Below are 16,558 nucleotides of genomic sequence, written 5' to 3'. Positions count from 1 at the left end.
AACATTCACTAATAACATTTTCATAATGTTTTCAAGAAGATAGAATGAAATGTTTCTATAATGTTCACATAAACCAAGAAAAAAACGATCCTAATACATTAAAAAATGCACATTTCAAACATTTAACGAACATTCACTAATAACATTTTCATAACGTTTTCAAGATGATAGAACGGAATGTTTCTATAACGTTCACATAAACTGAGAAAAAACGTTCATAATACATAAAAAATGCTAATTTTAAACATTTAAAAAACATTCAGTAATGAAGTTTTCATAACGTTTTCAAAATGGTAGGATGGAATGTTCCTGTAACGTTCGCAGAAACCCCACAAAAAAGTTCTTAATACATTAAAAAAAGTGTCGTTTTCAACGTGTACAAAACATTCCGAATTAATGTTTTCATAACTTAAGGGAAATGTTAGTAAAACGTTCTGACAACTCATTTTTGTTAGCTGGGCAGACCCTCCACACACCACTAGATCATTTCCAAGCCAGGCTTTCAGAACATCGTTCCCGCAATTAATAAAGAAAATGAGTAGCACCAGTTTGATGAGGATGTGGACAAGATTCTCCAAGTAACAGCCAGAGGGGATGTTGACCTGAGGCTGCAAACAATGTGCTCAATAATTATCAACATATCTGTTGAGAGATTTGGCCTGAAGGAACAGCATCCATCAAGTGGTACCTCAGGACCAAATCATTGGGATGAGAAGATCCCACAGTTGCGGCATGAGCTCTGTGTGCTTAGAAGGCAGTTTAAGCAGGCAAATGAGGAGGCTAAAGATGCCCTGGCTGAGCTCCGGAACATTGTTAGAAGTAAGTTTACTACCATCCATCGAGCTGAGTGGCACACAAAGAGGGGCAAGGAGAGGGCTCGCAGACTGGCCGAGTTTGTCGCAAATCCCTTCGGTTTCACCAGGATACTCCTTGGGCAGAAGCATAGCGGTCGACTCACCTGCATTCAAGACAAAGTTGATAAGTACCTCAGCACCAATTACAGTGATAGAGCAAGAGATCAGGAACTTGGACCATGTAGCACATTGATAACCCTACCAGAACCCAATGTGGCATTTAACCTCAAGGACCCAACCTTGAGAGAGGTTCAGGAAGTTGTCAAAGCAGCTAGAATGAACTCAGCACCAGGTCCAAGTGGAGTGCCCTACGCAGTCTACAAGAGGTGTTCCAAACTCCTTCAGTGCCAATGGAAAATCATCAAAGTCATCTGGAGGAGGAGAAAAGTGGGGCAGCAGTGAAAACATGCAGAGGGTGTCTGGATTCCAAAGGAGGAGAACTCAAGTAACATCGAGCAGTTCAGGGTCATTTCACTCCTCAGCGTGGAGGGGAAGATATTTTTCAGTATTGTTGCCCGACGCATGATGGAGTTTCTATTGCAGAATGAGTACATTGACACCACTGTTCAGAAAGGTGGGATCCCGAAAGTGCCAGGCTGCATGGAGCATACAGGAGTTATAACCCAGTTAATCCGCGAGGCTCGAAAAGGTGACGGGGACCAGGCTGTACTGTGGCTCGGCCTTGCCAACGCTTATGGGTCAATCCCGCACAAGGTGGTGGAAAACCTCACTGATCCAACATCATGTTCCAGATAAAATTAGGGACCTTATTTTGAACTATTATAGCTGCTTTAATTTGAGAGTCACCTCTGGATCAACAACATCTGCATTTCATAGGCTGGAGAAAGGAATAATCTCAGTGATCTTGTTTGCCGTAGCTATGAATATGCTAGTTAAGTCAGCAGAGGTGGAATACAGAGGCCTACTTACCCAGTCAGGTGTGTGACAGCCCCCTATCAGAGTGTTTATGGATGATCTGACGTTAACCACGACATCCGTACCAGGCTGCAGATGGATCCTCCAAGGCCTTGATCGCCTCATCTGTTGGGCCTGAATGGACTTTAAGCCAACCAAGTCTCGATCCCTTGTGGTGAGGAAGGGTAACTTAACTGAAGTTCTGTTTCTTCCTCGGAGGAGTGCAAATTCCATCAATCACCAAGAAGCCAGTTAAGAGCCTGGGAAAAGTATTCAACAGCACACTTAGGGACACAGCCACACTTCATGAAACTGGGAAAGAGTTACACACCTGGATTGCTGCAGTGGACAAGTCAGGGCTGCCAGGAAAGTTCAAAGCCTGGATTTACCAGCATGGCATTCTGCCGTGACTCCTCTGGCCACTGCTGGCCTACAACGTCCCCCTAACCACTGTCGAGGATTTTGAAAGGAAGATCAGCCACTCTCTACGTAGGTGGTTGGGTCTTACGCGCAGTATCACCAGCATAGCCCTATACGGAAGGAAGAACAAACTACAACTCCCCTTCAGTGGCCTGTCGGAGGAGTTAATGGTTTCCCAAGCAAGAGAGGTACTGCTGTACAGAGAATCCAATGACACCAAAGTTTCCTCAGCTAGTATTGAGGTGAGGACGGGTAGGAATTGGAGGGCCCAGAAGGCAGTCGACCAGACTGAAGCATGGCTGTGGCACAGTGGAACAGGACACACAGGGCTTGGCTGTTACCAGAAACCTCAGTATGAAAAGGCCTGGGGAAAGGACAGGCTGGTAAATGTTTGAATTTTATTTCAGGGCTGCCCATTAAGACAGAGATGTTGTGACAACCTGTACATAAGTCCGTTCCAGATCCACCCTCCACACCAGACGTCTCACTCACAAGGTTTGCTGTCTACTAGCATATTATGTGTTCTCTTCAGACATAGTTGCATGCAGATATTACTCAGGGACATGAAAACATGAATATTGCAAGAATAGGGAATGGATCTTATGTAAGAATATGTTAATTGCTTAAATATTATATATATATATATATATATATATATATACATACACACACACACACACACACACACACACACACACACACACACACACACACACACACACACACACACACACACACACACACACACACACACACATCATTGTTTTCCCCAAAGCACCTAAAAGTCAATTCACACTACCATACTCCAACAGGGTGAACACACTGGCCAAACAAAACAAAATAAGCATTTTTTTTTAATAGTTTTTGTGGCAGTTTGAAATGACCACAATGCTCTATGTAACTGTAGGTGTGATATTCATTTAACTTGGTTTGCTATAATATCTCTATTCATAAGTGCACCAGTGTCAATCATAATTCCACCCACATTTGCTGTATATCCATATCTTTGTCATAGTATTCTTTCATAGTATTCTCATTAAGAGAATCCCTTGCTCCCACCTACTGGCATAACAATGTAACCTACAATGTAAGCCCAGACATGATATTGTTATTGTTTTTTGTTTTTGAGGTGGGGTGAACTGCCAAAAAAAAAAAAAAAAAAAAAAAATTTGTTATTATTTTTTTATTTTTTTTTTTGGGTGTGTTTTTTTTGGGGGTGTTTTTATGTTTTTTAGATGTTTTTATGTATTGCAATGCCTGATTCGGGTTCAACTGGGTAGCATGTGATTAGTAATTGTGAATGGTTAATGATTGTTCTTAAATATTTAAATGCAGTGTTTTGAATGCCTACTAAGACTTGCATATTTGTACATAATGTTTTGACCCTGGATGCTTACGGATGGATAATCATTTTTATTTATGTGCCGAAAACATCATAAGCATTCATAATTTTTATTGGTTCATGCTATAAATGTACTCTTTATATTAATAAGTCAATTTATATTGCCACTGTTTTTAAGTTACATTGTCTGGAGATTTTTACAGTTTTTCAGTGTCCAAATTTTGTTTGTATTCTATTTATTTTGAAGGGGCACATTATAATCTATATAAAATGAAAACATTTACATGTGTGGAGATTTAATTTGTTTACATAAAGTTTGAGTAAACAGGAATATATTCTATAGAACGTTTAAGTTTATTTAATTAAATATTTGAATGTTTTAAAATACATTTACATGTACAGAAATGAAATATGTTAACAAATATTAGAAATTAATATATGGACATATATTGCAAATTAATTTATTTACATGTACAGAAATTGTCAGGATCCCAGTCTATGTTCCCCTGTCTTTGGTTTTGTGGACTCTTATTTTGAAATGTTCTTGTTCCCCATTGTTTCTGTGTTCCCTTGTTCCTTTTGTTAGTTTCTGTAGTAATTGATAAGCTCCTCCCTCTTTACCTCATTATCCTGTCAGTATATAACTCAGTCTCACACCACTGTTCACTGCCAAGTATTGTTTGGCCCATGTTGTCTCGTTTCCTGCCTTGTCTTGCCTTCGTGTTTTGTTTTGGATTGTTTACCTGGATTTGATTCTTGCTTTCATATTTTTGGATTTACCCTTTGGATTACCCAGTCTGGATATTGTTCGCTCATCGAAGACCCACGCTTGCCCTAGGATTATTCTTGTGTCTTGCCCTCTATATACCTGTTTGCCATTGTTTGACCCATGACTGTTATGACCACGTCTCTGACCAATAAAAGCTTGCACATGGATCCGCACATCTAGTCGGCTCAAACTTACAGAAATGTAATATGTTAACAAATATTAAAATATATAATATATGGACATAGATTGCAAATTCATAAATTTACATAATCTGATATCTAAATTTATTTACATATAAAGGAAATATATATATGTAAATATTTCCTATTTATTTTACATGTATTTAATATATGTTAAAAATATTAAAAAGCAGCCAAAATCAAATATTTAAATATATTTTTAAAATATTTCATAATATATTTTAATATATTGTATAAAATATACTTTCTTCTATTTGAATTTAAGAAATGTAAATATATTTGAATATAAGATATTTATGATTATTATATTTCAGCGTTCATTTTACAGTAATAATGCTGTGAAAACTGCAGAAATTTGTTACGGTGTGAAGGTGCTTCTGACATTAGTGAGTGCGTCTTAATTCAGTTTGACGGCCTATCGTATTTCATTTCGAGAGTGAATCCTGCATTTATACGATGTCATTTCCGACACTATGCAGTGTGTATGAAAAACAAGCTTTTTATTCCATTTTTGAATAGATTACATATAGCCTATAAAACGCGCAAAAAGTGCACCCTTTATAACCATTAAAAAAGCTGTAACTCACTTAAGTTCATCGTCATCTCAAGAAGTTACATTATAATTAATGAAGCTCTCCACACTGCACAATAAAACTCTTAAATGATAGGATTCGCAAGCACACAGTACTCTGCAATGAAAAAAAAAATTGCGCAAACACAAATGCACTGCTGTTGCCAAATATGTTTCACCAATTTCAGATGGGGCCACCTGATTCCCCGGGCCCCTGTTTGTGTGTGTGTGTAAGCATTACACTGAAAACTGTTTCAATGACATTTTTGATAAAATTAAACGCGATGAGTGAGTATAAAGTTATTTGATTTTTTTTTTATTATGTATTATATAAAAATAAAAACTAATACTACAATTTAATTTTGTTACTTTTTGCGCAATGATCTATTATTTTTTTCTTAAGGTTTTGTTCATCTCATCGCAGTGTTTAATTTTATCAAAAATGTCATTAAAACAGTTTTCAGTGTAATGCTTACACACACACAAACAGGTAAATAATATTAATTTACTTATGGGAAAGGGTTAAATTGAATTAATATTATAATTAATTTGCCACGTTATAATTAATACTGTACAGTTACGCGTAACGTTGTTGGCCAAGTTATTTACATTTCAGCACAAAACCCATGCTCGCACTGTGCATTTTTGGCAATTAAAAAATACTGTAACTCCGAAAGTAGAGAATTAGATCCGAGTTTGACCCATCGCCATAGCACTAAATTCGACGATTTTCAAGAAATAAAATTATGCAGTTTCTCAAAAACATCGTAACTGAACATGATTGGTTGCAGTGGAAAAATGGCAGTCTGAAATGGTAACAATTAAATTATCTGGGTTTACAGATAAAATACAACCTATTATTTATATCGCTGAATCAACCAAAATTAGATAGTTTACCAGCAAAAATCATTTTATGTGTTAAATCAGGTAGACATAGCTCTTTAAAGTAATTACCACTTATACATTGTGTTTATGCGATTTAATGATGTGGCGTTTGATGCCAAGTTCCATTCAGCAAGACAGCATACAGTAGGGGAAGTGTGTTAGATATTTAGTAGTCAATAATTAATTAATAACATAATTGATAATTCTGTTAATAATTCTTGTAGTCACTAATTTGTATGTCAATGATATACTTGCCCTGAGAAAGTAAAAAGTATCACAGCTCTGCTCATGTGTGGCCCACTGAGATCATGTAAACATCCACGGTAATCTTTGTGAGTTCAGCTTATGGTCACGGCCACGCACTAATAGTATATGTCTGTGTGCGCTCGTGCAGGGGTCAGCTGTGTCCGCTTGAGGTCCCTTGTATGATTTCCAGACGCTCTGCCAATACTGATTACTGATTTGTTTTGACCGTTTCCTCATAGCCGGATATAACTCATAAGACTAAAACCTCGAATTATATATATATATATATATATATATATATATATATATATATATATATATATATATACATACATACACACATCAGAGAGAGAGAGAGAGAGAGAGAGAGAAAGTGTAAAGTCTGATGTCCAACCTTTTCCAAAAATAACTTTTATTCTCTAGTTATAATAGAACCCAGAAACAAAATAAACTGATATATTTTGGACAAGAAAACTGTTCTTTGCTGAACCTAAAGAAATCGAGAGTCACTAGTTATCCATATATTATTAATTTTGTTCAAACAATTCCATGATAATTCCATGATTTTTATATCAATGGTGTTTAAATATTTAGTATTATACAAGATTATAGTTGAACACTGAGCGGATCGAGTGTCTCCGCGAAAGCCGTTGCGTTTTTAAATAAAACCTTATATAACAAAACGTCCATACAGTAAATTGAAAAATTATTGTTTCGTTACTAATTGAGTAAAAGTATTGCTTAATTGTAAAATTAGTAGCATACACTGTCTTCGATGTCATATTTCCTGAAATCTAATTTCATATTCAGAACTGAATAGAGCAAAAATAATTTTATTGCTTGTAACTATTAATTTCACATCAGTATTTCCTTATAAAATATTATTATTTTGTATAGAAAATGAAGTAATTTTTAAATGAATAAAAAAAAAAAACTAGTTTTCTCTCTAATATGGGAATGTTACTTTATAGAATATCTACAGCCCTTTCAGTTCCACCAGTTTTTTTTTTTTTTAGTAAATCCACGTCTTGGCTTCTTGCATTAGAGGATTATATTAAAACTGGATTTACTGAAATAAATATTCTCAAAGTATTCCATTTTATGGTATAATAATGAACGCCTTTGAATTATAAAATAGATGGGTTTTGTATATTTTAGCTTTAAATGGTCAGCCTCTCTCCAGGAATAAAATCAATCATGAAGAATGTACTAAAATGTAAATAATATTATTGTAGTTCGCAGTAGTTTCAATCGGCATTATGGATTAAGAATTATGGCCTATGTGTCTTTAAACGCTACAATTATTAAGCTTAATTACTGGTTTGATGAATAATGCAGAAATTCAGTCAACCCGATCTCATGAAAGTGCATATCAATAGCACGAGTTTATGTTTCGATTTGGCGTACTATTTATATGCAGAAATGCAAAAAAAAACTTTGGCATATGATACGCTATGGGTAGGATTAGGGTTGTGGGGTATATGTATGCGAAAACTGCGTATCATATGCACACCAACAAATTCCGTATCGTTTATGCATGTCAAACACGTGCTTATCATATGCACGCCAAAGTCCATTTCTGCGTATCAATAGCACGAATTTCTGTTTGTATTTGGCGTACTATTTATACACATTTTCATAGGATTCAGTCTTTAAAAATCAAATCCACAAAACATAAACAATATATCTTGTTTAGAAAGGTCATAATTTGAACAGGTATTGCAAACTTCAAGCCATTATTATTATTAATATTATTTTATTTTCAATAACACTGAAGTATTACATCAACTAATATTTAAAGAAACTGAAACGGGAAAAGAATACTAAAAGATATTTCCTACACCATGTACAGTTTATACAGTGCTTGAGGAATAAGACGTGTCAATATAGATATGTACAACTAAATAAAAAAACTCGAAATAACTAACAGTGCTTATATTTAACCTTCATGTTACATTGGGCAAATATTGCCAGTAAAGCAATATGTGGCTATAGCTGTAGCCTAACATTAAACATTTGAAAAGAATAAATAAGTTTAAAAGTGCCTTCATTTCGCGTTCTTGCTGTTTTCACCATTTAAAGCGAAATGAAAATTATTGTGGAAAAACGTTCATACAAACGATACAAACTCTACTTTTAGAGCAATATATCAACATCGGAGCGTCATCCGCCAGCAGAGTTAGTACCGAGCTGTTGGAAACGAAATGTTCTTGCTATTATCATGTCCTCGGCCTTATTCGCAGAGATCTGAAGCTGTGTGTGTGTGTGTGTGTGTGTGTGTGTGTGTGTGTGTTTTCTTTTTTCATTTTGTAACCTCTAGAAGTAGCGAATCGGCCTTTCTGACGTGCTCCTCTATTGAGTTAGTAGTTTACTAACAATTCCTTTCCATTGCCAAGTTCTGATTAGTAATAAACGCTAATTCTTAATTCCGTGTTCCATGTCCCTTTCCAAAAGAGCCACAGACCACTCCATGTCTCATTTAGATCTATTTACGCTGTTGCTCGTCGTTGCAGTAGTTGACAATGTTGTCACATCACACAGGGTTTGATGTCCTGATAGGAGACCTGCTGATGGTGGTAGTACGAGCTACTCCCTGGTGAATGCATCGATGAAGAGGTCATGGCGTTAAAAGAGAAGACAAACTCTTTCCTGTCACACATGCTGGGAGATTGGGAATGATAGCGCGGTATACCTGCGGGGACACAAAATAAAGCACAAAATAAAGCAAAACATGTTGGTTTAGTTTAGTTGATCATTTAAGTTCTATATGAATAAATTTAATGTTCTGCTTGGCTGCAGGTTTGAGCTGGCCTGTTAAACGTTGCCTAATGGTATATTTTAGTGATTATATAGGGTTTTAACTTAAGCATATATTTTTTTAAACTTGCATTTGCTTATTGATTTTGTATTGTTTTATATTGTATTGATTATATTGTGTAGAGAGAGAGAGAGAGAGAGAGAGAGAGAGAGAAAGCGTGTGTGTATATATATATATATATATATAGGCATATTCACACATCAACACATTTTTATTTTAATTTCATGTGTTATATATATTTATTAATATATATATATTTATATAGTTATATATATATTATATATATATATATATATATATATATATATATATATATATATATATATTTTTTTATTTATTTATTATATTTAGAGAGATTAGAGAGAGAGAACATTTTTTATTTATTTATTTTTTTTGGGGGGGGGGGGGGGGGGGGGGAGAGAACTGGAATTCTGCGTGGAATCATTTTGAAACAACTGTTCCCACACATTGCTTCCTCCAGTGGAGGTTAAAGAAAATCACTTCTAATTTTGTATGAATAATGGCATAATGGTATCAATATGTAAGCTAGAAATTCCTTGTTCACTTGTAGATGTAAAAATTCACGTTAAATGATCAAGAAAACAAATCCACGGATAAATTATTTTATTTTTTATTTATTTGTATTAATTTATTATTTATTCTAAATATTTTGTTAAAGAAAAATATCACACTTTGCATTAGCCTACTGTGCCAGTGTTAAGTGTATTAAATGCAGTGATTCTGTATTCACCAGTTTCTCTACAAAATAAACTTTGATGAAAAATGTGACACAACTGAAGACATAATTGCACAAATGTGTGTCGTTATGCGGCATCATTTTAGCTGGCCTGTTGTTAGCTTCGGGTGTGTTATTTAAAAAAAGAAAGAAAAAAAAAGATTCAGTAATACCTTATAAAGCAAATACGAAATAAAATAGTTATGTTGTACATGTCTGTCGGGGTCAAATTGTCTTTAAAACATTTACCTTGAAGGTCGGTGTTTCCGTGGCCATTCTGGTGCAGGTAGGCCTGTTCCAGTGAGTGTGTGGGTAAACTGGGCTGCAGCGGATTTGTTCCAGGGTTGCACGGAGAAAGCGGCTGCTGTTTGATGTAAGACGCCCCATTGTTTAGAGAGGCCGGGGGCGCTGGAGGCCAGGCCGAAGCTGTGCTAGAATACACGGCATGCGGCTCCATCACTCCCCCGCTGGCTAGAAGCGGCGATGCAGAGTTGTCGTGGTGGGGGTATTCACTCCCCGAGGATCCCGTGCAATTGCCCATGTAGGAATGTCCACTATTCGTTGATAGATGGGACATGGAGTGTCCTGCCAAGCCCATTCCTTCCATATTGCTGGCCAAATGTCCATTCATCATCCCAATCCCACTCTCCAAAGGTAAACTGTTTGGAGGACAAGACAGGCCCCCGCCGCCCGCCTGAAAGTTATAGGACTCGGGAATGTGATTGAATCCCAGCCCGTTCATCATGCTGTACATGGAAGGTTTGAGCGCCTGACATTTACGCCTGAATCCACGCGGTCTCCTGCGGAAAGAGCCCTCCTCGAACATGAACTCACTGGCCGGGTCGATGGTCCAGTAGTGACCCTTCCCGGGTCTGCCCAGACCCTTGGGCAGCTTGATAAAGCACTCGTTCAGAGACAGATTGTGACGCACCGAGTTTTTCCAGCCTTGATACGAGCCTCTGAAAAACGGGAAGCGGCTCTGAAGGAACTGGTAAATTTCGCTCAGAGTCAGTCGTTTGGTTGGAGAGCTCTGGATGGCCATGACAATGAGAGCGATGTAAGAGTAAGGGGGCTTTTCAGGACGACGGATTCCAGCGTTCGTCTTTTTTGTTTTGGTGCTGGAGGAGGAAGAGGAGGTCTCCATCACAGCCGTCTGTCCGTGTGGTTTCTCCGACATTGGGCTACTGTGAGGAGGGGTCTGCACGGAGGGCCGCTGGACTTCAGCTGTCATTATTCACGCACACGAGTAAAAATCAACGGTCAAAAATACTGCGATATTACGACGCTTATATTAATAACCAGTTGTAATGCTGGAATGACCTATCTTTCTCTCTGGTTATGCGTAATTGCGCGCTCCCCCTGTGATAGTACTACGCACCATAAAACTGAATACTGCATCGAAAAGAAGATTCTTTCGGCTTCAGATCCTGTCCTCTTGTACTTCATTCAGGAGTTGAGCTTTTACTTATCTGTTTTCATCGGCTCCTCTCAAGCTCTTGAGCATGAGCAAGTCAGAGTCGCTTTGGGGCCGCCCAGTGTCCCTCCCACTGTCAGCTCTGCTGAGGTGAGCTTCACAGATATCTGCACAACTCAACTGTACCACTATTAAATAACGCGCGATTATAGTCTTATTTATTGTAAATAAAAGAGCATATTCAGTGCCCATTAGCATAGAGATTTATTTCGCACAATACAAAATGAGTTTAAACTAATAATAAATTCAACTTTAGGTATCGTAACATTGCTGGATGATCACCGCGTTTTGAGTTTTTTTAGTAATATCAAAGGGATATAAATGATTAATTCATTAATTTCATGTATACTTTAAATACTTTTTACTTTAAAGCATTCTCACATTAATTAAAAGATCTGATTTTAGGGAAGTTTAGAAGCTCCAAAATCGCGTTATGTAGTGTAAGAAATTATTATATATATTATTTAGTAACACCATTTTAAAAAGCCCATAATCGGTTGAAAATTGTTTCTTTTTTTCTCCAGATAGACACGAACATAGACAGGATGTTTATACTACAGAATGTAAACACTTTCTCTGAGCTTTTCAAAAAAAAAAAAAAAAAAAAATCAAGCCAAAATCCTCGGTAGTGCAGCTAATTCGCATAGAAAGCCACATCCGTATTCTGAGTTTTACATGTAAATTTAAAGATTCCTGAGCTGTAGATGAATGGAAGAATGGAAATTTCGGGTAACATCGCGTTAATGGAAAGTGCTTTGAAGACTGCAACATTCAGCTGTATCGCTTCATCAAGGCAAGTTCGCACGATATCTCTCAGTTGACATACTGCACCTCCTGAATTTGTGCTTTACTTAAGTCAAATCAAATGACTAACACTATGCCTAATTGTGAACTATATGGACAAGATAGACAAATAAATGTGCCGTGGGGTATGTAAATGTATATCATAATGCTGCAGAAATGTTTTCTTTCTTTCTTTCTTTCTTAAATCTTCATTATTTGCTCTCTCCCGGATTTAATCGAAGTTTTAGTCTAATTTAGTAACTTGGAATGTGTATATGTTTTTTTTCTGTGCAGCACTCATGCTTTAAGAGTGCACTTAGAATTTTTTTAATAAGATACGATATTATACATTAATTAATAACGAATTCACTTTGAGACACATTTCTGTTGAGACATGTACAGCCTACATAGTTTCAAATGTTTCATAGACGTTTGAAATGTTACTGACTAATTGAACAAAGACTAATCTAGAAGAACGTACTTTACTTACACACACACCCACACCCACACCCACACGTGTATGTGTAATTTCATTATTGGCATAAATCTTGGCGTCGTGGCGCAAGAAATGTCAACATTCAGGAGTATATCTCCGCTATCAGCTAATACCCTGAAGGTTTGGACCATGGTTTTGCTCAGAGCAGGAATGCATATTGATAAAGGATATTGTTTTTAAGGCTTGAAAAGAACCCCGCACATTTATCAGCGCTATGGACCACCCAGCATGCGCTCCCTCTCTGCCTTTAATTACGGTTGATTAGTTAATTTGTTAAGGCAACACTGCTGTCCCATATTCACTCTCACATAAACTATTAAAAAAAAAAAAAACAATATCCATCCATATTAAAATGTATATAATACAACTTAGATTTGCGACCTAAAGTATGGCAAAACTCTTTACCTCGGGATGTGCAAAACAAATTACATTTGGTTTTCTGCTCGCTCGCTTCAGACAACCGATTTGAAAAACTGATAAACTGTTGAAAACCCGATTTAGAAAATTATGTATAATAATAATAATAATAATAATAATAGACTGATTCGTCGTCTTAGTCAATGTTCACTTTTTCCATAACGTCTTCCAATAAACTATTTGACACATTGCGCCCTCGACCACTTAGAAAGAGAAAAGCCACATTGTTCACTATGCTAACATGACATAACTAAATGCTAAATTTATTATTAGAACACAGGCGTCACTAGAGCTGTTTGTGTGTTGTTAGTTTTAGGTAATAGCCAACTTTTAAATGTATACAATAATGTGTAGAAAAGTAACAAAATTCACACCTAATAAACGCATGAATTCGTCACGGTTTTGCTGCATTATGATTTTAGTCATTACTCCATCTCATTAATGACAAAAAAGGCCCAATTGTAATATACAACATGAATTATGTCTATAAAAAAGGTAAATGTATCCAACCGCCGGTCTGTAATGAAGCTTTGAAATGTGTTTTTTATTCAGCTAGCCTATTAATGAGGAAACGACTTTAATTCACATTGCAGGGGGGCTAAATGGCGAAAATATTATTTTTTTCTCATAGTAGGCCACATACTTGGGTTGCTATAGGTCAGTACATACCTAAAACATCACCTGAGCGAACTGCCAGTATATGACGTCAATTTTTTTTTGGTCTGGAACCAGAGAGCTAATTCTGGAGCATGTTGAACTCTGAAACAATTCACGTCCAGTCTTTAGGTGAACCTTCAAAGTAGACAGACGGATCAGTCAAGGGTTGGCTGCTTGTAGGTGTCCACAAGTTCACTGTCGCGTGACACCTCCATAATTGCACTTATACCGCTATAGTTATTGGAAGTAATATTGTAGTAATCATTTTAACTGTGTAGAGATATTGTAATGCACTTCTTTGTTGAAAGAAAGAAAGAAAGAAAGAAAGAAAGAAAGAAAGAAAGAATTATAGGCTTGTTGAGATTTCTGACAACCTGTCTGTCTGACAGTTTTTCACATATGAATTTACGAGAATGCAATGTTGACCCGTGGAATAACTATGACTATAACGTGACTTCGGTCATACAACATGCCATGTAATTAAAACAGTCTAGATTTGGAGAGGGTGCCCAGTTCCAATTACTTTCACTCTCTCAGGGCGCGTATATTTTGTTGAAGTGCAGTTCATGTGAATATAAAAGGATGGGAATACATACACACACGACTTACTTCAGATGCGTTCATTGATTTGAGGCACACATTTGCGGCTGTAATCAACACAGACATTGCGGACGGCTTTTTAATTTATTTGGCGAAAACTTGTCAGCGGACTTCTAGAAGAAGAGGAAAGACAATCTGATTGGAGCATTAGAGGCAGGGCCGTACCCACCATTGAGGTCCCCGAGGTTCGGACCTCGGCCTTTTTCCAATAACAAAAGTTGTAAAATAATGACATTATATTAATTAGAGGCAAAGAAAGCATTCTGCAGGATTAAAGCGTGTTAAAAATGTTTTATTTATTTGGTTTGCTGGAATAATTTAATAGTAACTTTTTCACATATCAAATTAGTTACATTACTAAGGCAAATAACTAAAGCAGGAAAAACGGTTGGCTGTTGTGATATCTCAAGTTTCGCTTGTATTAGGCCTAATTATAACAATTCCTTCAAATCCTTCAAATATTTCGCCGTGTCTAAATGTTAATTATTTGTTGCGAATATCTAATTTTTTTCATATTAGCTTAAAATTGTTAAAGTAAATATAAAATGCATTTTAAATTTGCAGCTTAAAATGCATACATAATAACATTTCATTTTTATCTTCAGGAAATAATAATAATAATAATTTGCTATTTATAAAATGCTCTATGTCTAAAAATAGAGTAAATACTATTATGAAAGATTTATAAATCCGTTCGTTTCTCATAGGAAAACTTTAATTTCATATGTTTTAGCCATTTTTTATCTCTGGTAATTCTAGTTATAAGCCCTTTGCGTAAAGTCGTTAGTAAAATCGTCGGTCATGTTAGGGGTTTGACAGACGTGACTGAAAACGGTGATGATTATTTGACAACTGTACATAAAAACTTAAATGATATATAAATAAGCACCCCTAAATTTGAAATCGTATTACACCAAACAATTTTGGGTGCAATGCGCAGTTTGTCCTGTGGGTGGCATAAAACCAATTACGCAATCATTCTACAGAAACGTAAACTTTTGGTATGGCAAAAACCCACATAGCAAATGTTTTCTGGCCCAGATCCGGGCCACACAATCACTTTTCCCTCGGCCCAAGTGCCGCAAAGAATGTCACCCTGAAGTGTCCCAGAACTGGATTAAAGACAGGGGCCACACATGGGCTATAACCAGCCCGAATCTCAGCCAATTAATCACCCTTAGCTGTCCCTGAACTGGGCCAAAACAGGTTTTATTATTGGTAACAATTCTCAGCCTTAAGTAAACCAGAATCCCCAAATCTTAGCCACACCCGAGCCTTATATTGCCTAGACCCAATACAGAATCTTAATATTTCATATTATTGCATTGTGTATTACTATAATCGCCATTATTCATTTTGTGACATGCTTTGGTAATGTACACACAAACTATGCCAATAAGGTACATTAAACTGAATAGAAAATCAGACTTAAAACCCACAAATCATGTAACTGTGCAATAAAAAACATATTGCATTGAATTAAAAAAAAAAATTATAAAGAACAAATCAACTAATAAAGAGTGAGTGTATAAAGTATACAGTATAAAGTATATAGTCTATAAGAGAAACGTAACAGATAGACACATGTAACTTAATCATAATAATTTATTACAGATGTATCAAAGAGCAGTACCACAGTAGTCCAAATGACGATGCGTTGCAGTTGCAGTCCTCTCTGGCAGAATATAATAGTAGTGCGAGGAGAAGGGCATAATTTAAGTTGTTAAACGCGGAAAATACTATCCCTATCCACTCCGTCAAGGCGCGCGTTTCTCGTTCAAAACATGCATCACTGCGGCATGTCGCAAACTATGACGACACTGGCGAGAGCCAATGAGCGTTTGATATCGCTGCCATAAAACTTGTTGTAAAACTTCTTAACGGCAAATTTTTAAATTGTTACTATAGCTACAGAGGAAGGAGATACATATTGCCGATGTTTGAATTTGGATCTGTTCCTCACACCAAGCATCACATGGATACAGAGGATTTAAATAAAAAGAAAATACTTTTATGATCATTTTATTTAATGCTTGTGCATGCCATCATACTAACAAAAATGATGTGCCCCATGGTAAACCAAATAAAAATTACATGATAAGGGTTAAATTAACTCTCTCTCTCTCTCTCTCTCTCTCTCTCTTCATGTAAGGATTCTAAGAATATTTGCATCAAGAATAATAATATAAAATGTAATAAAATTATAATTAAGTGCAGTTTAATGCAGTTGACTGATTTACGGATTTGCTTAATTTTTAAATGATGTTTCATTCTGTTTTGACTTGCCATTTCAAAGACTATATTTAAACAATACTTCACTTCATTAAACATTTATGTGATCATTTAACCATTATCATCAATATTGTATTTATCTT

At 36.2% G+C, this 16,558-nt stretch overlaps 1 protein-coding gene and 1 pseudogene across 1 annotated transcript; one reads left to right on the top strand and one right to left on the bottom strand.

The window, feature by feature from the left end:
* Window positions 1–316: 316 nt before the first annotated feature.
* LOC109076940 lies at window positions 317–2,610 on the top strand (annotated as a pseudogene).
* A 5,331-nt stretch (window positions 2,611–7,941) lies between these two features.
* On the bottom strand, window positions 7,942–11,269 carry foxf1 (forkhead box F1). The gene is made up of 2 exons (XM_019092599.2): window positions 10,006–11,269; window positions 7,942–8,894 (listed from the first exon to the last, which is right to left on the bottom strand). Exons 1-2 carry the CDS (start codon window positions 10,985–10,987, stop codon window positions 8,731–8,733), a joined length of 1,146 nt encoding a protein of 381 aa, XP_018948144.1. The 5' UTR covers window positions 10,988–11,269; the 3' UTR covers window positions 7,942–8,730.
* Between the last annotated feature and the right edge of the window lie 5,289 nt (window positions 11,270–16,558).

The sequence above is a fragment of the Cyprinus carpio genome, chromosome A18 (assembly GCF_018340385.1).
Source record: "Cyprinus carpio isolate SPL01 chromosome A18, ASM1834038v1, whole genome shotgun sequence".
Classification (NCBI taxonomy): domain Eukaryota; kingdom Metazoa; phylum Chordata; class Actinopteri; order Cypriniformes; family Cyprinidae; genus Cyprinus; species Cyprinus carpio.
The sequence above is the reverse complement of the archived record's forward strand: the minus strand, read 5'-3'. Positions and strand labels throughout refer to the sequence as shown.